Source organism: Delphinapterus leucas, chromosome 14 (assembly GCF_059928025.1).
Source record: "Delphinapterus leucas isolate spDelLeu-1000000601 "Yukka" chromosome 14, BTC_Dleu_Yukka2, whole genome shotgun sequence".
In the NCBI taxonomy this organism is placed as follows: Eukaryota; Metazoa; Chordata; class Mammalia; order Artiodactyla; family Monodontidae; genus Delphinapterus; species Delphinapterus leucas.
Window position 1 is genome coordinate 37,219,407 of NC_143142.1, and position 21,520 is coordinate 37,240,926.

Here is a 21,520-nt window from a genome sequence, read left to right on the forward strand (position 1 = left end):
TTAGTGATTTTAGCTTTATGAATTGATAATGTGATCTTTTTTCTCTTTTTTTCATTGGACTGTATCTTTTTGTCACTGACCATATTGGTACGCAGACCACTGGGAACTGTTCCCTAAATCACAGTTCTCAAACAGGGGTGGTGGTACTGCTCGCCGAGGGACATTTGGCAACCTCTTGAGACATTTTTATTTTTATTTTATTACTTTTTTTTTTGGCTGCGCCACGCACTATGAGGAGTCTTAGTTCTCCGATCAGGGATCGAACCTGTGCCCCCTGCAGTGGAAGTGCAGAGTCTTAACCACTAGACCGCCAGAGAAGTCCCTTTAGACATTTTTAGTTGTCACAACTGGGAGGCTGCTACTGTCATCTACTGGGGGCGGCCCAGCATACCACTAAACACCCTGCAAAGTACAAGCTAGCCCCGACCAAGCAGAGAATTATCCAGCCCCAAATGCCAGTAGTCCCCAGGTTGAGAAACCCTATCTTCAACACAGTGCTTTCTTTTCAATCTCCATACGTTTGTGCTGTTCCCTCCAGCTGAAATATCTTCCTATTGTTCTTTAATCTTTACCTGCAAAAATTCTAAGCATTCTTTAAGGCTAAACTTAGCCTCCACTTTTTAAATGAAACCTTTTGTGATTGTGCTAATGAAAACTGATCTTCTGTTTGAACATCTAAAGAACTATTTTACAACATTATATACATATATAAGGAACTTCAAGTATTTAAGACACCTATAATCTCATTTTCACTATAAGTGTATAAATGTCACAAAGGCTATGGTTTTGTGTCTCCTATAACAATTAGCATAATGTCTTGTGCATAAAAAGTAAGTATACACTAAATGTTTGACTAAATATTTTTTAGGCTTTTAGGCTTTTAAAAATGATAGTACAATAAAATTTTCCAGAGAGATATCATAAAATATTTAGAAAGGAGATTGTGGTTGAAAACCAGTAGACGTTAGAACCGATAGAATAGCTTCTTGGCAACCAACAGTTAGAACTACTAGGAGCTAGACTGACTTAAAAGTTATAGATCCTATAACCCATGTATTTGGTTGCTTCTTACTAGAGTTTTTACCTCTCTTTTCTTTTTTTAAAAAATTTATTTATTTTTGGCTGCGTTGGGTCTTCGTTGCTGTGCGCGGGCTACTCTTTGTTGAGGTGCATGGGCTTCTCATTGCAGTGGCTTCTCTTGTCGCGGAGCACGGGCTCTAGGCGCATGGGCTTCAGTAGTTGTGGCCTGCGGGCTCTAGAGCACAGGCTCAGTAGTTGTGGCACACGGGCTTAGTTGCTCCATGGCATGTGGGATCTTCCCGGACCAGGGCTTGAACTCGTGTCCCCTGCATTGGCAGGCGGATTCTTAACCACTGCGCCACCAGGGACGCCCCCACCTCTATTTTCTTGAATAATTTTCTATCCCCATCAGCCATTCTGTCATTGAATATCTTATCAGGAAGAAGTGTGATTTTTATTAATGCAAATTTTAAATAGTATTAAAGAAAATTTTCCCATGTATCTTGTACTTTTGAAGAATTTGACACTGATGACGTGTACAGTAGGGATAGTGACAAAAAATTAACCTTGCTTATGTCATATTTACACAAATAGAGAAAAGCAAGTTACTGAAGCAAGCTTGTCAATACTGTTTTAGGTGCAAAATTTCCAATCAAATGGACAGCTCCTGAGGCTGCACTATATGGTCGATTTACAATAAAGTCTGATGTATGGTCATTTGGAATTCTGCAGACGGAACTGGTAACAAAGGGCAGAGTGCCATATCCAGGTAAGTTTGCATTTCACGTAACTGGAGTTTATTATGAGCAAAAGTGTAAGGGGTTAGGGGAGACGTTTATTTTTCTCTCTCTGTCTCTTTTTTTTTTTTTTGTCATTGGATGGGGAGCAGTCTATGAGAGCCACAGTCCTTGAGATAGGGTAAGGGGTGCTCAGTTTTCTCCCTTTAGGGCATTTTCTAAAAGGGCCTTTTCGCTCTGCTGTTCTCTTAGGAGATGAGCATAAATATATCCTAGTCCTCTCCTTCCCCAGGTAATTGAGGGTATGCTTACCCTGTGATAACACAGGGTGCACTGCTGATGGGGTTGGTGGGGATTACAGAGGAATACAAGAAAGGAACTGTGTAATAACTTGAGGTAAGTCAAACAGGTGACAGTTGATAAGGAAACTGTTTCAAGGAAGTGACTTGATATAAAATAACATAATTAGTATATTTGGCAAAACCAGGACTAGCACTCTTTCTTCTGAATTCCTGTTTGAAAGTTCTTGGCCACTGTTCCTCATTAGCCCAAGTTTGGTCATTATTAACTGTTAGTATCAGAAAGTATCAGTACCTCAGAGTAGCACTCTGAATTCTCATTGAAGGCATTAGTATTAAAAGCCAGATTTTAGGTGGAATGAAGAAAGATATGTTGAAACAGATTAGCATTTTCTAAGCTCTTGTTGATGTACTTTGACTTAAAATTTACTTTATTTCTTTGTTGAAAGAATCGCTTCACTAAATAAACTCACTCGAATATACCTCCAATTAGTTAGTGGTTAGGGGATTTGTTCTTTTTGCTAGTGGAGTTTGGCGTCACTTTTTTGGTGTTTGAATCTTGCGTGATAGGTATGGTAAACCGCGAGGTGCTGGAACAGGTGGAACGAGGGTACAGGATGCCGTGCCCGCAGGGCTGTCCAGAGTCCCTACATGAATTGATGAATCTTTGTTGGAAGAAGGACCCTGATGAAAGACCAACGTTTGAATATATCCAGTCCTTCTTGGAAGACTACTTCACTGCTACAGAGCCACAGTACCAGCCAGGAGAAAATTTATAATCCAAGAAGCCAATTTTATATGCACAAATCTGCCAAAATGTAAAGAACTTGTGTAGACTTCCTCACGTACAGGAATCAAAAGAAGAAAATCTTCTTCACCCTGCATGTTTTTGATGGTAAACTGGAATTACAGATGTGGTTGCACAAAACCACTTTTTTTTTCCTAAGTGTTAAACTCTAAAGTACCAATGATGAATTTTTCAGCTTATTTCAGGGTCCAAAGAAAGTATAGTTAAGATATTGATGACTGTGTGAGTGATAGCATGACAATGAAGAGCAACAAGGCTACTGTTTATGAATCACTACCTTTCTTTTATTCCCCAAACTCATAATTAAGAGAAATTTATCAATCAGTATAGACAAAACTTGGGAGATTAAAAAGTTATACCATAATAAAATCTAGAATTACAGAACTTTACGGGACCAAACAATTCCATTCCAATTTTTAAAAATTTCTTGCATTTATTATTCTTAAAAGTTTTTTCTAAGTTGAACAGTTAATATGCAACCTTAATATATGCCTTTGTTTGCATGGAAGTGGGCCAGGTCTTTAGAAGCAAAAAGGAATATAAACAGCATCTAAAACTTGATTAAATGTTAGACAACAGCAGTGGAATTTGAAAGCATAATGCACTATGTTTAATACTCAGTATACTCATGGAACTGGAAAGTAGAAGAAATTTTTCACTTTAATCATTTCTGAATAGCTCAGTTTAAAATAATGAAGGTAACTAGAATATGGGTTAATCTTTTATAAGGTTGCACTGATTTTTTTTAAAGGCAATATATAATTGAAATCATACTATCCAACCCAAGGGGAAATCTTTTAATCTTTAGATAGCATGAAAAAAAATAAACCCAGCATTTAAGTAGTCCTTTTTGAAAAACAGACTGGTACTGTGAGATTGCTAATATGTACTTATGATGATGGGTGCCACAAATATAAAATATCACTAGATCAGGGACTTGAATGCACTTTTGCTCTTATTGAATATAGACTAACAGAGAGGACAATGTATTTAAAGAAATATGAGAAAAGAAAATGTGAAAGTTTTACAGATAGAGAGATGGAATGTAATGTTTAATGTTGACGTTACAGAGTGACAAAATGGCTTTGCTGGCACTCAAAGCTCCTCACTTATTTTCTGAGATTTTAAGAGTTATAAGGTATGACTATAAAACTAATCTTTCTTAACATAAATACTAAATGAGTGCTATAGCCTCAAAATAGCTAAGTTAAGGCTTCCCACTAATTCCAGTGATACAGCTTTTATGCAAAACATTTTTAGAACTCCAGGTTTCAAATCCATGTTTGAATCTACATTCACTTTTTAAATATGCTTAATGATGATCATTTTTTCCCTTCTAGAATTTAGTTGATTTGAGGAGGAAAACATATTCGGAATAATAGCAGTGGTGAAAAGAGGGGGACAGATTTTGCCTATTTAAAGTACAGAAGTGAAACATACAGAATAATACTGATTTTTATGACTAACTCAAAAAGAAAATTCCAAAATACGAATTTGAATAGCAGCATCACTGGTTTAAGTGTCTAGCAAAGGGACTGAATCTGACAAATAAAAGTTGGTATTTACGTTTTAAAATACTCTCTTTTATAGTCACACTTCAAATAAAGCAACACATCAGGTCCCAGTATTTTAGGAATATTATTACTGACCACCATCACATACCTGATTGGATCGTTAAATTTAAAATTCTGTGCTGTGGTATCTCTGTTGAGATTCAAACCATTTTAAAATGTGACAGATGAACTTCATGCAGGTTGGCAACAGTTCTGGTACTAAAAATTGTGGTGGCTTCTTATGTTTACGTAACCTGCTTAGTATTGAATCCCTCTTCCAAGAGGGTTTTCCCAAGAATTCTGCTGTCATCACTTACCTTTAACGTCTACAACCTGTGACATCAGAGTTTTAAAGGGCTTTGTGTGAACTATGATATTACAATTTTTCTAAGCATTTTAAAAAGGATAAAATTATATGTTTATGTACTAATTCTCTTCAGAAAAATAGGCCAGAAAAAGTTGATGGTATTCATTAGGTTTTAACTGAATGGAGCAGTTCTTTATAATATCGATTGTATAGTTAGGAAATAAAACACTAACTTAATGTGTATTCAGTTTAAATGGTTATGTATTTTTAAATTGCTGAGAAAAATAAACAACTTTGTACATTTGAAGATTTTTTCCAACAGCTTTTCTTCTTCAACCTCTTAATGTGTTTTCCTTACCAAAAGAGGAAGTTGGCAAAAACAGCCTTCTAGCACACTTTTTTAAATGAATAATGGTAGCCTAAAACTTAATATTTTTATAAAGTGTTATTATATTGTTTTGTGGATAATTGAAATAAAAATTTTCATTGAATGCACCAATTTATCTTTTTAGCCGCTACTCATACTTTCTCATCAGTTTTTTAAGAATTGGTATTTAAAGCAAAGTATATTCTGTTTCTTCTTCCATTGGGGAAAAAAAGTGTTGAGTTATGACTCTTGAGCAGAGTTAAATCAATTCTTTATGAAATTCAGAAAGAACATTATTGAACTCATTCTGTGTGGTTAATTTTCCATGTCAGGTGAGTGAGTGACATTATTTTTACAGGTTTTTTTTTTAATTATATCAGCAACTACAGTTTTAATGTATTATACAGAGAAACCTAAGTGATTTAAGTGAAGCTATTCACGGAAGAATCTGTGTGAAGGGTATAAAATAGAATAACTACTTTTGATCATAAAGGATTCAGTTTTCTAAAAATGAAAAATATGTGAGCCTTATTTCTATGTGTGTTTTATACTTCTATTATAGGTTTAATGAAAATAAGATACTAAATTATGAATGGCCAATCAAAAACATTTGTTATTTTTAATAAGGTAATAATATTAATTGCCGTTTACTGTTATATTATCAAAATTATTAACTTTGTTTTTCCCTAATGATTTCAGAAAATTAACATTTAATCAACAAACACATCATTTAGTAAGCATTTATTAAATATTTTTATACAGTACAGTAATAGTTTCTCAACTTAAGAATGTTTTCCTAGTTTGCTGTTTGCCTTTTAAGTTTGCATGTAACTTTTTTGACATTTAAGTTGTACATTTGTATGTTATCAAATCTTTTTTATGCCTAAACAGTTCTTTGCATCCCAAGATTAAATATTCATCTCATCTGTTACATTTTATGCTTTTGTGTTTTACATCACTCTTTAATTCGTTTGGAAGTTATTTGGGTATAAAATGTGACTTATGAGTCTAGCATGATTGTTTCCCATACAGTTAATTTTCCCAGCACCAATTATTGGTTAATCCATGCCGACTGTATTGGTTTTGTCCAGTTAACTGGCCATTCTGACGTCACTACTTTCAATGACTAATCACTTGATAATGCATTTTAATAGTTAAGCAAGTTGCCTTTGCGATTCCTTTTTTTTTCCTTCATCTTGGTATTCTGGCAAGTTCTTGATGAAGTTCAGACTTTATTTTTCATACTCCAAAAAAGTTCAGGTGAGATTTTGGTTAGGATTACATTATGTTTATAAGTTAACTTGTAAGAAATAACATCTTTCCAATCAGTCTTCCCATCCTGTCTATTCAAATGTTTATTCATCCCTTGATTTATTCTTTTAATCAAGATTTAAATCTCCTAGTAAAGTTCTCTGAGACTTTTCTCCATGGAGTTGGAAGATGAATCATCCTTTGTCTGATTATACTGCTCTAAAGATCTACCCCAATGCTCAGTGCTCTTGGAGTCCAGGCCCCCACTTGGATACAAAACAAACAAGCATATGCAGAGATGAGGAGGAGAGTGTGTGCCTGAACAGCATTTATTTCCCTAAAATCAGCTCCTCCCCTGCCTTTCTTCCATTTTCTTTCTTTCTTTACTTTTTTTTTTTTTTAAGGCATCAAGTTGGGTTTCCTTCAACGGCAGAGTCCCGATTAATTAACAAATTGTCGATACAGAAAGGGATATTTCTGATTAAAATAAGCAATGTGTGCCCGGTGTCTTCCATTTGTCCTTCCACAGCCATACTCTGCTGGAAGGCTGGCCTGTACTCACCAGTGGGTTCCCTTGCTCTGGATTCCTCTTGGGCTGAGCCAACGAGGAGCTCTAGCAGAAGACCGGAGGAAACCTGAAAGAGAGGTCAAGGTATTTATTCCCCTGGTTCACTCCCTGTGAGGTTGGGCTGGCTATGTCCTCCCACTGAAGGGACCTCCTCTCCTTTGGGGGACCTCCCATCCCCTATCTTTTCTGCCTTAGGGGTGCTTCTGTTAATGTTGGTTGCTGCATTAATTCTTGTGGTTCCCTTATCCTGCCCCCCCCCCGTTTGTAAATATCCTTGATTTATCTTAATTCGAGTGTGCCATTTGTTTCCAGCTGGGACCCTGACTGATGCTCATCATGCCACCACTAGATGTATCAGTAGAAAATTGGAAACTCTTATGTTATATGTCAAAGTGAGAGTTAATGCAAAACAGTAACATTTTTAGAACAGTAGCAATATACAATATTCTGTTAAATGTAAAGTTACCATAAGACCTTATTAAATGGAGAGAACACACCAAATGCTGAGCATATTCAAAACTCAATTTCTAAATTGGAACCTTTTAAGAATTTTTCAATTAAATTTCTATTTTTCAAAAATTGGTAGCCATATATGTTAAAACTCCATTGAACAGACTAGTTAGATGTAACACTCCAAGAATGAATGAATCATTCAATTCATGAGTAGAATGAAAAATGAATAGGAATGAGGGGGTGGGAGTGCTGACCTAAGAAAAAGAGGAAATGGAAGAAAAAGGAGGTACCCAGAAAATTAGTAAAACAATAAAAGCCAAGTTAAATGGTGTGAGAACCCCACAGTAGCAGGAAAGGCCGACAGACCTTCAAGAAACAAGATGTCTAAGATGCTTGATCAGCTCTCCTCTGTTACCACAAACTTTCCTTCAGCTCTGCTACACACCCTGGGTGGGTGGCATTTGGGGAAGTAAAGGGATTAGGGGAATGTCCAGAGGGTTGACAAGGTACAAAAAAGGGGAGGGGTGGATTTCACATGTAAGAGTTTAAATGTTGTGACAAAATAAAAGTCCGCCAAGCGCTTCAGAGACCCTGGGAGGGACAGACGCTAGGTTTCCCACATACACAGGGGAGCAGTTCAGTACAGCTTCAGTCACATCTTAAAGGTCAAGTTAGCATGAGGAAGCTGGAGGACTTCGAGAATCCGAAGTAAAAAATTGCCCCCAGCCCAAGTGGTAATAGGGACAAGAGAAATAAAAAGAAACAACTTTGCAGTTGGCCAGAAGGAGTGACAGTGATCCTAATAGAAAAACTGAATTATTTAAAGTGGTGTGTCCCTTAAATGTTATGAGAGTCCTTTTATTCACTTACAGTTGCTATTTATAATCATTGTTTTCAAGGACAGCCTCAGCCTTGGTCTCCTAAAACATTGAGAATATACTGTGGAATTAGCAAACTACATGTATGCTTTTACGTCTCCCGATCTCAAACTCTTTTTTTTTTTTTTTATAAAGTTGTTTGTTTTCCCCCCCCATAAATTTATTTATTTATTTATTTTTGACTGTGTTGGGTCTTTGTTTCTGCACGCAGGCTTTCTTTAGCTGCATCGAGCGGGGGCTACTCTTCATTGTGGTGCGTGGGCTTCTCATTGCAGTGGCTTCTCTTGTTGCATAGCAAGGGCTCTAGGCACGCAGGCTTCAGTAGTTGTGGCACGCGGGCTCAGTAGCTGTGGCTCCCGGGCTCTAGAGCTCAGGCTCAGTAGTTGTGGCGCACTGGCTTAGTTGCTCTGCGGCATGTGGGATCTTCCCGGACCAGGGCTCGAACCCGTGTTCCCTGCATTGGCAGGCGGATTCTTAACCGCTGTGCCACCAGGGAAGCCTCCCCAAACTCTTTCAAAGGATCAAAGATCTTGGGTTGTTGGTTTGTCTGTTTTCGTAATCCTTACCACTGCTAGAAAATTAGAAAGATGACATCAATCCAGAAATTTTGAGAAACTCCTGGAACCAAAAGAAACCCAGTCCAAAATAAATACAAGAGAAAATTTTTGGAGAGTTTTAAGTGCAATTTCAGAGAATTCAAACTCAAAATTAACAAATAAAAAGAGGAGGGAGCCCCAGCGCAACATTTTTCTGTTTGTTTTATTGAGGTATAATTGCATAAAATAAAATTCACCATTTTAAGTGTACAATTAGGTGAGTCTTGACAAACGTATACAGTCATGAAACCACTGCCAGAATCATGATCTAGAACTTTTTCATCTTTCCAAAAAGTTCCCTCATGCCCCTTTACAGTCAGTCCTCTCCATTCACTCCTGACCCGTGGCAACCACTGAGGGCCTTCTGCCACTCCAGTTCTACATTTCTAGGTTTTCACATAAATGGAATCACACAGTATGTAGTCACTTGTGTCTGGCATCTTTCGCTTAGCACATGCTTTTGAGATTCATCTTTTTATGGCTTAGAAATTTCCCCTTGTATGAATATACTGCAATTTGATTTTGTCCATTTACCAAGTGATGGATGTTTGGGGCTATCATGAATAAGGCTGCTATATTAAAAAAGAGTCTTTTCATAAACTTATTTCAAATTCATATATCTTCTCTGGTGGAGGGTCTGTTTTGCCCATCTTTTGATACCAAGTTGTTTGTCTTATTACTGAGTTGTAATTCTTTCAATATTCTGGATACAAGGACTTTACCAGATACATGTTTTACAAATATTTTTCTCCCATTCTGCACCTTGCATTTTCATGTCCTAATGGTGTCTGTTGAAGAGAAAACATTTTCAATCTTGATGAAGTGCAATTTATCATTTTTTTTCTTTTATGATTTACGCTTTGTATCTTAAAATTTGCCTTACCCAAGTTCACAAAGATTTTCTCCATTGTATTCTACAGAAGTTTTATAATTTTAGCTCTTATGTTTATGTCTGCATTCCAAGATGACTTTTGTATATGATATAAAGTAAAGGCCAAGGGTAGTGTTTTGTTTGTTTTTCCATACAAATATCCATTTGTTCTAGCACTATTTGTTGCAAAGACTTCTACCCATTGAATTTCCTTGGCATCTTTTTCAAATCAGTTTACTGTATATGTGTGGGTCTATTTCAGGACTCTTGTTTCATTGATCTACATGTATCATTATGCCAATATCACATTGTCTTAATTAATGTGGCTTTTATAATAGTTAAGTCTTAAAATCAAGTAGTTTAACTTGTTTGGCTTTGTTCTTCTTTTCAAGATTATTTTGGCTATTCTGGTTCTTTAAATTTCCGTAGGGATTTTAGAATCAAGTCCTTAATAGCTACAAAAAATCCTGCTGGGATTCTGATTAGATTGCATCAAATCAGTAGTTCAGTTTGGGAAGAACTGATATCTCAACAATATTGAATTTTCCAATCCAAGATTATGAACTTTCTGTACATTTAGGTCTTAAGTTTTCAGTGTATAGATCTTGCTTTTTTGTTGTTGTTGTCGTTGTTAAATTTGTGTCTAAGTATTCCAGACTTTTAATACAAAGAGACATTGTTTTCTAATTTTAATTTCCCATTTTTAGTTATATTAAATGTAATTGATTTTATATTTTTAATATTTAATTAATCAATTAATTAATTTGGCTTCACTGGGTCTTAGTTGCGGCACACGGTATCTTTGTTGTGACATGCAGGCTATTTTAGTTGCGGCATGCAGGCTCTTAGTTGTGGCATATGGGAGCTAGTTCACCGACCAGGAATTGAACCAGGGCCCCCTGCATTGGGAGCGTGGAGTTTTAACCGCTGGACCACCAGGGAAATCCCTAATTGATTTTAAATTGACTTTGAATCCTAAAACTTGCTAAACTCGTTAATTCTAGAAGCTTTTTTTGGTAAATTCTACAAAGTTGATTTTCTTTTTTAAAGTTTTATTGGTGTATAGTTGATTTACAATGTTGTGTTAGTTTCTGGTATACAGCAAAGTGATTCAGTTATACACATATATATATATATTCTTTTTCGTTATAGGTTATTACAAGATATTGAATAGAGTTCCCTGTACTCTACAGTAGGACTTTATTGCTTATCTGTTTTATATATAGTAGTTTGTATCTGCTAATCCCAAACCCCTAATTTATCCCTCCCCCCCACCTCCACTTTCCCCTTTGCTAACCGTAAGTTTGTTCTCTATGTCTGTGAGTCAAAGTTGATTTTCTACAAAAACCAATCACGTCATCCAAGAATAAAGAGGTTTACTTTATTCTTTCCAATATGCCTTTTGTTTCTTTTTCTTGCCATATTACACTAACTAGGACTTTCAGAACTATATTGAATAGAAGTGGTGAAAGCAGATATCCTTGCCTTGTTTCTTTTTTTTTTTGCGGTACGTGGGCCTCTCACTGCTGTGGCCTCTCCCGCCGCGGAGCACAGGCTCTGGACGCGCAGGCCCAGCGGCCATGGCTCACGGGCCTAGCCGCTCCGCGGCATGTGGGATCCTCCCAGACTGGGGCATGAACCCGTGTCCCCCGCATCGGCAGGCGGACTCCCAACCACTGCGCTTGTTTCTAATCTTATGGGGAAAGCATTAATTTTTTACTATAAAGTCAGATGGTGGCAATAGTTTTTTCCAAATGTCCTTTATCAGGTTGAAGAAGTTTCTTCTTTTGCTACTTTGATAAGAGATTTTATTTTTAAATCATGAATCATTGTTGAATTTTGTCAAATACTTCTTCAGTCTGTATGAAGATCATATAGTTTCTCTTTTTTAGTCTATTATTAAGAAGAAGAATTACATTAATGATTTTTGAATGCTAAACTAACCTTGCATTACTGGGATAAATCTCACCCAGTCGTGATGTTTTGTCTTTTTTATATAGTGCTAATGTCAGATTTGCTATTTTTTAAAGATTTTTGTGTATATGTTCATGAGTGCTATTGTTCTGCAGTTTTGTTTTCTTATAATATCTTTGTTTTAGTGTCAAGATAATACTAACCTCTTTATTTAAAAGCTGGGAAATGTTCTCTCATATTTTTTTGAGGAGTTTACATTGAATTGCTATTGTTTCATAAATGTTTGGTAAACAGTGAAGCTGAGATGGCCTGGAATTTACTTTGAGGGAAATATTTTCACTTTGAATTAAATTATTAAACTTTGTAATAGTTATAGGATTATTTATCTATTTTTTTAACATATTTATTGGAGTATAATTGCTTTACAATGGTGTGTTAGTTTCTGCTTTATAACAAAGTGAATCAGTTATACATATACATATGTTCCCATATGTCTTCCCTCTTGCGTCTCCCTCCCTCCTACCCTCTATCTGTTTCTTCTTGAATGAACTTTGGTGGTTTGTACATAATCTTCCCTTATTATTGTTTAGTGTTTGTAGGATCTGTAGTGCTGCCTCCACTTTTATTTGTAATCTTGGTAATTTGTGTCTTCTCTCCTTTGTTTTTCCTCATTAGTCTGGCTAGTGGTTTATCTGTTTTAGTGATTTGTCTCAAAGAACTAGCTTTTGGTTTCATTGATTTGCTCTATATGCGTGTATTTATGTGTGTGTATGTGTGCATGTGTGCACGATCACCCATGTGCATGTGTGTTCTGTTTCACTGATTTCCTATCTTCACTTATTTCATCCTTTTGGATTTTATTTGCTCTGTCATTTTGGAGTTTACTCTTCTTTTTCTAGTTTTTTTTAAGGTGGAAGTTCAGATCATTGATTTGAGACTTTCCTTCTTTTCTAATACAAACATTTATTGTTATAAATTTCCCTTTAAATACTACTTTAACTGCATTCCACATATTTTGATATGTTCTTACCATATCAAAATATTTTCTAATTTCCCTTCTGAGTTCTTTTTTGACTCGTGGCTTATTTATATGTTTGCTATTTAATTGTTAATTATTTGGGGATTTTCCAGATATCTCTCTCTTATTCTAGTTTATTTCTGTTTTGGCCAGAGAACATATTTTGTATAATTTCAATCCTCTCAAATGTATACCTGTATTAAAACTCTGTTTTATGGCCCAGAATATGTTCTACCTTGATGTATGTTCTCTTTGTACTTGAAAATAATATGCATCCTGCTTTTGTCAGCTAGAGTGTTCTAGAAATGTCAGTTTGGTCAAACTAATTGATAGTATTGCTCAGTCTTCTATATTTTTATTGCTTTTCTGTTGGCTTTTCCTATCAATTACTGAAAGAGGAATGTTGAAATCCTCAACTATAATTGTAGATTTTTCTGTTTCTCCTTTTAATTCTATCTTTTTTGTTTCATGTGTAACTCTTATTAGGTGCATATACATTTATGATTATTGTGTCACAGGACAAATTGACTCCTTTATCATTATTAAATATTTCCCTTTATCCTTGGTAATATTCCTTTGCATAGATCCAGATTTCTTCTGATATCGTTTTCCTTCTCCATGAAGTGCTTCCTTTAATATTTCTTCTTGCACAGGTCTGATAGTACCGCATTTTAAGTTTTTATTTGACTTCCTTTTTGAAATGTTTTAGTTGTTAAGAATTCTAGGTTGATAGGGTTTTTTTTTTTCTTTTAGTACTTTATAGATGTCTCTTCACTGTCTTCTAACTTGCATTATTCCTGACAAAAAGTCTTCTGTTGTCCTCAATTTTATTTCTTTAAATGTAGAGTGTCTTTTTTTTTTTTTTTCAGAATGTTTTAAAAATAGTCTTTTATTCCTGGTTTTCAGCAATTTATTTATGATGTACCTTCACATGACTTTAAGGTTATTCTACTTAGAGTTTAAGATGCTTGATTCAGTGGATTATAGTTTTCATCAAAGTTGGGAATTTGGGGCCATTATTTTTCAATTTGTTTTCTGTATTCACTTCTGGAACTCTACGTGTCTATTGGGCCATTTACTGTTGTCTCACAGGTCAGTGATGCTCTCTTCTATTCTTTTTCTGTTTAATCCTTCTTTTTGCTTCATTATGGATACTTTCTTTTACTCTGTCTTCATATTCACTAATCTTTTCTTTTGAAGCGTCTTTTCTGCTTATAATCCCATACAGTGTATTTTTTTAATCTTAGAAATTGTAGCTTTCATTTTTTTCTTTTTTGTATCTTTCATACCTCTCCTCTGTATGCTTGTAGTTTCCATCTTGAAGGTCCTTGTCTGAATTTTAGGACTGTTGGGTCTGTTTCTATTCATTGACCTTTATCTTGTTCATGGGCTATATATTCCCGCTTTTATATATGCCTAGTAAATTTGATTGGATGCTGGACACTATAAATTGTAATTTTTGGTTGCTAGAATTTGGAGGGGGGCATTCCTTTAAATAATGTTGAATTTTGATTCATGTGCACTTTCTACCCTGGCTCATGGGGACAGGAACTATTTTAAGCCCTGTGGAAACTCCAGGTATTATTTTGTCTAGTCTTAACTTGGAATCAGTTGAATCCTTCCAAGTTTTGCATTCAAGTTCTGTTAGATCCAAAACAATCTTTAGTCTTAGGAGACTTTTTCTGCCAGTAGGGCAATACCCCGTTGAGGATTCTACCTGATGCCCCATGTATTACTAAATCTTCTCACTCTGGCTGGCAGGAATAGGTACCATTCCCTACCTTGTGCAACCTCCAATAATTTTTTTGCCTATTCCTTTCTGGTGACTTTCCTCAAATTTGAATAGCTTCCTCTAATTCATGTGCATATCCACACTCAGCCAAAGATTAGAAGAGATCCTTCTGTTTTCTGCCTCTCAAATTACAGCCACATTGGCCTCCTCAAACACTAATATTAGTCTTCTCAAGTCAGTAAGGCTGCTAGGCTCAGTTTGGGACCCCCCTTTCCAGTAGCGTCCAGCCTCCAGACAGTAAGCTGGTGCAACTGTAGGGTGCTTTGTTTTTCTTCTCTCCAAGATCACAGTTCTGCTCTCTTGTGGTCCAGTTTCTGAAGTCCTTTCTTCCAAATATTTTAACTGGTTTTCTAACTGTGTAAGATGGGAGTATAAATCCTGTCCCTTTTACTTTATTTTTTCCTAGAAGTAATGGGGCTATTAATTATAGGGATTTGGATGGGGGGTGTGGTCAGCATTTGGAATAGCTGGGTAGCCAGGCGCCTCTCCCTGTATGATAAACTGATCCAGTCAGTAAGCTGGAATATTAAACCAAAGGATATGCCCAGAACTCAACAAAGAGTCAAAAAAATTGTGGATTTTTTGTTTTTGTTTAAGTTAAAGCATGGGTGACAGATTCAGATTTGAACTTAACAAACCAACATAAGTTCCATATGAAGAGGAAGAACCAATGAAAGGAACAGTAGAGAAAACTTTCCAGAGCAATACATTGCTTCTGGCTTGAAAGAATCCATCAGTTGTAGAGTAAGATTAATACTTAAGTTCATCCTAAACATATATTAGTAATATTTTTAAACCATAAAGAGAAAATCCAAACATTTTCCAGAGAGTGGAAAAAAAAAACAAAACTCAGCTTATTCTTTAAAGAATGAGACTTAACATTACTTTAAAAAGTATTCATTTGAACTAAGAATTCTATACAATAAAATCCTTCAGATCTGAAAGAAAAAGACATCTTCAGAACACAAAGTACTCGGAATATATCACCCAGGCCAGAGACCCATTCTGAAAAAAATAAATTGAGCATATATTCCAGCCACACACCCCCATCCCCCAAAATCAAGAAAGCAAAAAATAGGGGTGAACAAATAGGTAACACAATTAAGTGTTAATAAATGTTGATCCATATGTAAAATTATCTCTATCTAAATGGCAAAGTGGGTAGGACAGGGAAAAGAAGGGCTATTTCCTATTAACATTCGAATTTCAGACTTCCCTTGGAAAATGTGAAGATGCAGCAATCCGAGCTCTAATTCCCACAGGGCCACAATCAGCTGGAGCTAACTGGCTGCGCCTTAGCTGCAGTGACTGCCTCTTGCCTCACGCCCCGCCCCCACACACACCTTTGCTTGTTGGTGTCCACGCAGCCTCTGTAGGCGTTTGAGTTAACCATCTCAGTCTTTAGCCAAAGGAATTCATTCAACGGGGTTTGCATCTTTGAGCAGCAGAGGTGACCTGGGTATCCCTGAAAACATCCTTGCCATACCAACAGGAACATATATTAATGGACTATCTGTACAGCACTGCTTCCCAAACATTTAATTTTCAAAGCAGTCCCCAGAAGTAGGAACTGAAAGGTGGCCTGCTGTACTACAAGGTAAGGGGTCAGTGACCCCCACCCCCCCCAAAATGGTATAAAAACTTACATGTGTACATTGGAGGGGGCGGTGTCCATAGCCTTCACCATGCTGTCAGAGGGATCCTATAGTTCTGAACCCCAGAGTCCCTGTAACCCAGAGGACAGAGCCCTGGGTTTGCAGCTAGAACTCTCAGCCACTTAACTAGCTTTGTGGCCTTGGGCAAGTCTCTTAAATCAATCTCTCCAAATCCCCATTCCTTCACCAGTAAAATGGACATGACCTGCCTACTTTGTAGAGTTGGGCGGATAAGAGGTCATGTATTTAAAGCACTCTGCATCAGCAAGGGTGTAATAAATCGTGACCCGCCTCTTAATTTATCAGGTGGTAAACAGGTTGAGGTCACTTAAAAGACCCTTAGGATCTTCTAGCCCAAGGCTATCCTGGCTGACCTTCCGACTGAGGGCAGGCGCTGAGCTGACCCGAATCTGCTGCTAGGCGATCTCACTCTGACCGGACTCGCACTCTCGGGCACCGCTCCCGGTAAGGTCACTTTGCGTGTTTTTAGTCTGGGCGGAGCGGGGTCCTGCGGGGTTGCCGACGCGACGCGGAGCGAGGTGGGTGGAGAACCGGAACGAGTCCGCCTGTGGTGCAGCTCCCCCAGTATGGGCGGAAACTTGGCGCGGAAAAACGTGGGAGTCATGGGACCCTGAACTGGGCTGGCCACTGCAGTCGGGCCAAGTTCACCGAGTTCGCCAAGTTCTCGAGCGCGGCCGTGTGGCCGCGCGGCCAATCAGCGCTCACCGCGCCGGGCTCTGCACGCGCGCACACACACACACACACACACACACACACACCCGACTCCGTGCAGAGGGTGTCCCGCAGAGTTGGCAGCCCCGGGGTGCGGACGACATGGTGCGCGGCAGGATCTCTCGGCTCTCGGTTCGCGACGTGCGCTTCCCCACGTCGCTCGGGGGCCACGGCTCGGACGCTATGGTAAGCGCTGCCTGACCGCCGGTGCCCTCCCGCCCCTCCGACGCAGGACCCTTTACGCTCGGGGCACCCCACAGGCCCCAGGAAGGTTCCCAACCTTGGAACCGTTGCTTTTGTAAGTGGAGAGGTCGGGAAGGAGAATGAAGGTATCTAGAGACTCTCCACCCTCCTAGGTTTTTTTCTTTTTTCTTACTGTTTCTTTCTTTGCTGACATTTAGTATTAACTGTTTTTACATTTACAATTCTCATTTTGCTGGAAATGCGAATCGTATTTGCAAAACGATGTTGTTAGGTTCCCACCAGTGAAACCCTAAAACACAGCGCTAGCTTCTCAACCAGAAGGAGACCAGGAAGCCCCGGGCAGGGTGTTAGGTGGTGATTCTGCTTCCGCCACAGCTTGCTGTGTGACCTGGGAAAGCTCCTAACCCAAGAGGCCCATCTGCGAAGTGAAGGAGTCACAGTCTGGCTGGAAAACCAGACGAACAAACTCGTAGTAACTGGGTCGTGTAAGAAGAGGATCTCATGAAATTACCTGAAAACATGATTATAGAGGATGTGTCACATAAAGAGTTAAGTAAATGTCAGCCTTTGGAGATGCAGTAAAGTAAGCACTGAAGGGCATTTTTGCTCCCTGAGAGTGTTAGCAGGACAGCCCACGCCACCACCACCTTCTAGTGCAGTGGTTCCCAAATATGAGTCCTGTGCAGGGTCTCCTCCAGGCCTGTCCCCACTGGATCCTCACTGCCCCTCCCTGCCCACTCACACATGGCGCACTGGAAAAACAAAGTTGCAGGGTATGTAATGAATGTGTGAAACATCCATGTTAGGATAATGATTATCTGTTACTTGTATGGAGGGAGGGGAATTGGGTACCCAAGGACTTTCATTCATGCTGTAAAGTTTTGCCTCTTAAGCTGGGTGGAGGGCACCCTGATGTGTATTACATTCCCTATGCTCTTTGTGTACCTGAAATGACCTCTTGTTAAAAAGTGCTAAAGTTACTTAAAAGAATGCCCTTTATTCTGAGATTAGGTTCTTCCTGCTTTTAAAAACCCTTATTTGTCCTTTCTTATATGATGTTATGGTAAATGACAAAAAACACCCACTGGGCAATCCTTCGTGCATCTCCAAACAAATATTTGAAATTTTACTGACTTGTAAAATTCAAATACCTGATCATGTGCTATCGCCTCTGCCCCTCTGAGGTGTAGCAGCTGTGGGGAAACCACACAATCTCTCCAGGCCTGGGTTTTCTCATCTGTAAAATGGGTATAACAGTGTCTGCTTTATACATGTAAATGAGATGTGTGTAGAGAGCCTGACACAGAGAAGGCTGGCAATAACTGTGGCTGTAATTACTGTTTACATATGAAGAAACTGAAGCAGGAGAGTGCTGACCTCCATTTTTCTCTTCTTTGAATTTGTGAAGTGTTAAGGTTGCTGGCTTACCGTGGAATAATTTAGGAAATGGAATTTGTCTCTGGCCTGAGTGGTTTATGACCTCTGGGTCAGGAGAGATTATTATCTGACAGCTGTATTGCAAGCTCATAAATACTTAAGTATTATCTCCCAGAGATATGGTGTGTGTTGTATGCTGATTTCCAAGTGCCTTCCTTTTAATTAATTAATTAACTTATTTATTTGGCCACCCCGAGGCATGCAGGATCTTAGGAGATCTAACTCATGCCCCCTGCAGTGGAAGCGCAGAGTCCTAACCACTGGACCACCAGGGAACTCCCCCCAAGTGCCTTCTTAATCGCAAGTCTGCTTGTCAGTCCTCAGCAGTACTGCCATGACTGAGGATTGCTCCCCGCACCCTCACTGCACACAGCGCTCAGCAATTCAGCTCCCTTAGCACTTAGCAGCAGAGCGAGTCTTCCTGATCACAAGTAGGGTATTTTCATGAAGGAGCCCTGAAACTGTTCCCCATATTCGTTCAAGCAGTGGGTTCCAGTTATGATTTCTTACCAGCCTCTTAAGAAACGTGGAGCCCTCGGGCCTGCAGCGCTCTTACCAGCACTTATCCAGGAGCTAACTACGGTTCCAGAGAGCCCAGCTCTAGCTGAGCCTGCCACTTCCCAGCCAGACTTTTTTTTTTCTTTTCCATTATAGTTTATATTAGATATTGAATGTAGTTCCTTCTGCTATACAGTAAATACTTCTTGTTTATCTATTTTATATATAGTAGTTTGTATATGTTAATTCTAAACTCCTAATTTATCCATACCTGCCTTCTCCTTTGGTAAGCATAAGTTTGTTGTCTATGTCTGTGACTCTGTTTCTGTTTTGTAAAGTCCATTTGTGTGTCATATTTTAGATTCCACATATAAGTGATAACATATGGTATTTGTCTTTCTCTGTCTGACTGACTTCACTTAGTGTGATAATCTCTAGGTCCGTCCATGTTGCTGCAAATGACATTACTTCATTCTATTTTTACAGCCGAGTAATATTCCGTTGTATATATGTACCACATCTTTTTTATCCATTCATCTGTCAATGGACACTTAGGTTGCTTCCATGTCTTGTCCCAGCCATACTTTTCCTCTCCATTCCCCATTGTCTGCTGAGCTCCCTGGAGCTGCTGTCCAGACCACTCTCTCCCGCCTCTGCCAGCCAGTCCTGTGCCACTGTGTCGCCACAAAGACTGAAGACTAATGTGCCCTTGGCCCTATCTCTGCACATCAGCCTCCAGCCGTCCCTCTCATCTTTCCCTTTATTCTGTAAGGCATGTCCTTCTCCAGAACTGATTTATGCCTGTGTCCCCATGCCCACCTTTTCTGACTGCCAGGGCCTGTTCCCTTTTCATTTTAAGTCTCTCCTTTTCTAGTGGCCCCTCTCCATCCCACATGGACAGGGCTTCCTACTTTGGAATAGTCTTTACTTGGCCTCTCCACCCCCTTTCTGTCCCTTCCCCACCGAACCCTAGATTACTGGTCCATGCCTGTTGCCTCCATCCGTACATCTACTTCCTCCTTAACCTGAAGTCGACCTGTGTTTCCTTCCTTCTCTTGGAACTGCCCTTTCTATTTCTGCTTCCAGTGTCCTTCACCCTGGTCTACATTTCTTGCTGTCTGCTGCCCACCCCTCCCTCGCTGACCACTTGCCTCTCTGGCTGCTCCTTCCTATGCTGACCCCCTTCTTCCCTCTCAAGGCTCAGGCCTCAATGCCTTTCCTGTCTCATCACACACTCCCATTAAGACCCCCTCTGTGTTCATGGCTTCAGTGACCACTTTTATGCCAAAGACTCCCAGATCTCATTCCTGGATCTTCACTCTCACCTCAAGTCCAACTGCCATCCTTCAGGAGGACATTCCTTTTGTCCATTCAGAGCTCCTGTGTTTCCTTTGGGGAACATGAACAGTTCCCTCTGATGGGAACTCTTTTTGGTGTTTTCTGTTCTTACGTGACGTCATTCCCGGGTTTATTTGGGGATTTCTCACGTTTGCGGATTTGGGGGGATCATTTCCCCTCCAGCACACAGACCCTGATTACTCAGCTGCCTACGTTGTCTTGGAGACGGATGCGGAAGATGGACTCAAGGGCTACGGAATCACCTTCACTCTGGGGAAAGGCACTGAAGTTGGTGAGTTGAACATCCCTTGAGGTTCCAGAATGCTTAAGTTTCATTTACATTCCAGTTCTGACCTTATTTTCCTCCGTAGTTACACTGCTTGAAGTGAGTAAAAACAATGTTTAATGGTTTATTTCATTGGGATAAATTTTTAAATAGCAGATTTTGGCTTCTCTCCTTGTAGTCATCCATAGACTCCAGGTGAATCCTTGAATCTCAGCCGATTTCTGTGCAGAGCTTTGAGGACCTGAACTGTGTGAGTGAGTGAGGGACATGACGTAGGCAGGCATGCATTCACAGAACAAGGCTTATTGTTGTGTGCACAGAGCCTACTTGCTTTTCTGAGCATTCCACACTGAGTTGGTTTCACGTTCCCTGCTCTTCTGGGCAGAAAGGCTGTAGGTCCTGCCCAGTTTCAGAGCTCTTATCTGGAAGAGCAGATAATGAAGAATGCACCTTGAGCTGTGAGTAAGCCTGTCTTTTCTCAGAGCTGGATGAGGGCTCAGCGGTCTTGAGCGTCCACATTTTTGGAGATAAGGAAACTGAGGCCCAGACAGCTGCTCGGTTAGTCCTGACTGCCCGAAGTGCTTTCTCTCCGGAATATTTACATACAAATTATTTGCTTGTTTTTTTTTTTAAATGCATAATTGTTTTTTTTTAATGCACGCACAGTGTACAAAATTCAATATGTACAAACAGAAGACCTCTGACAGATCAATTTCAATGGCTCATTAGGAGCTGAAGCCGAATTATGATAGGTTGAAGGGTGAGGGTCCAGGAAGGGAGGAAATAGATTCTCTAACTTTGGTGGTGATGCGATACCTCCCTCATGGATATTTGTACTGTCAGCCCTTGCCTAGTTGTAGAAGAAAACTCTTGACCCACCGAACGACTTTAGTATCATCAAACAGATAAAAGGTGTGTGTGTGTGTGTGTGTGTGTAT

General features: G+C 39.1%; 2 protein-coding genes across 7 annotated transcripts in view; both read left to right on the top strand.

Annotated features, from left to right (window-relative positions):
* YES1 (YES proto-oncogene 1, Src family tyrosine kinase) overlaps positions 1-6,804 on the top strand; it is a 79,189-nt gene extending 72,385 nt beyond the window's left edge. For 4 of the 5 annotated variants that reach the window (XM_089894959.1, XM_022586788.2, XM_089894960.1 and 1 more), the window contains 2 exons: positions 1,658-1,789; positions 2,627-6,803. In XM_089894959.1, the coding sequence (XP_089751085.1) occupies positions 1,658-1,789; positions 2,627-2,835 (341 nt within the window). In that variant the 3' untranslated portion in view covers positions 2,836-6,803. Of the gene's footprint in view, positions 1-1,657; positions 1,790-2,626 lie in introns of all 5 variants that reach the window. The other variant, XM_089894961.1, reaches the window with a different exon arrangement.
* Positions 6,805-6,900: 96 nt separating this feature from the next.
* ENOSF1 (enolase superfamily member 1) overlaps positions 6,901-21,520 on the top strand; it is a 41,577-nt gene continuing 26,957 nt past the window's right edge. The window contains exons 1-2 of one of the 2 annotated variants that reach the window (XM_022586790.3): positions 6,901-17,005; positions 20,480-20,588. In XM_022586790.3, the coding sequence (XP_022442498.1) occupies positions 16,922-17,005; positions 20,480-20,588 (193 nt within the window). In that variant the 5' untranslated portion in view covers positions 6,901-16,921. The other variant, XM_022586793.3, reaches the window with a different exon arrangement.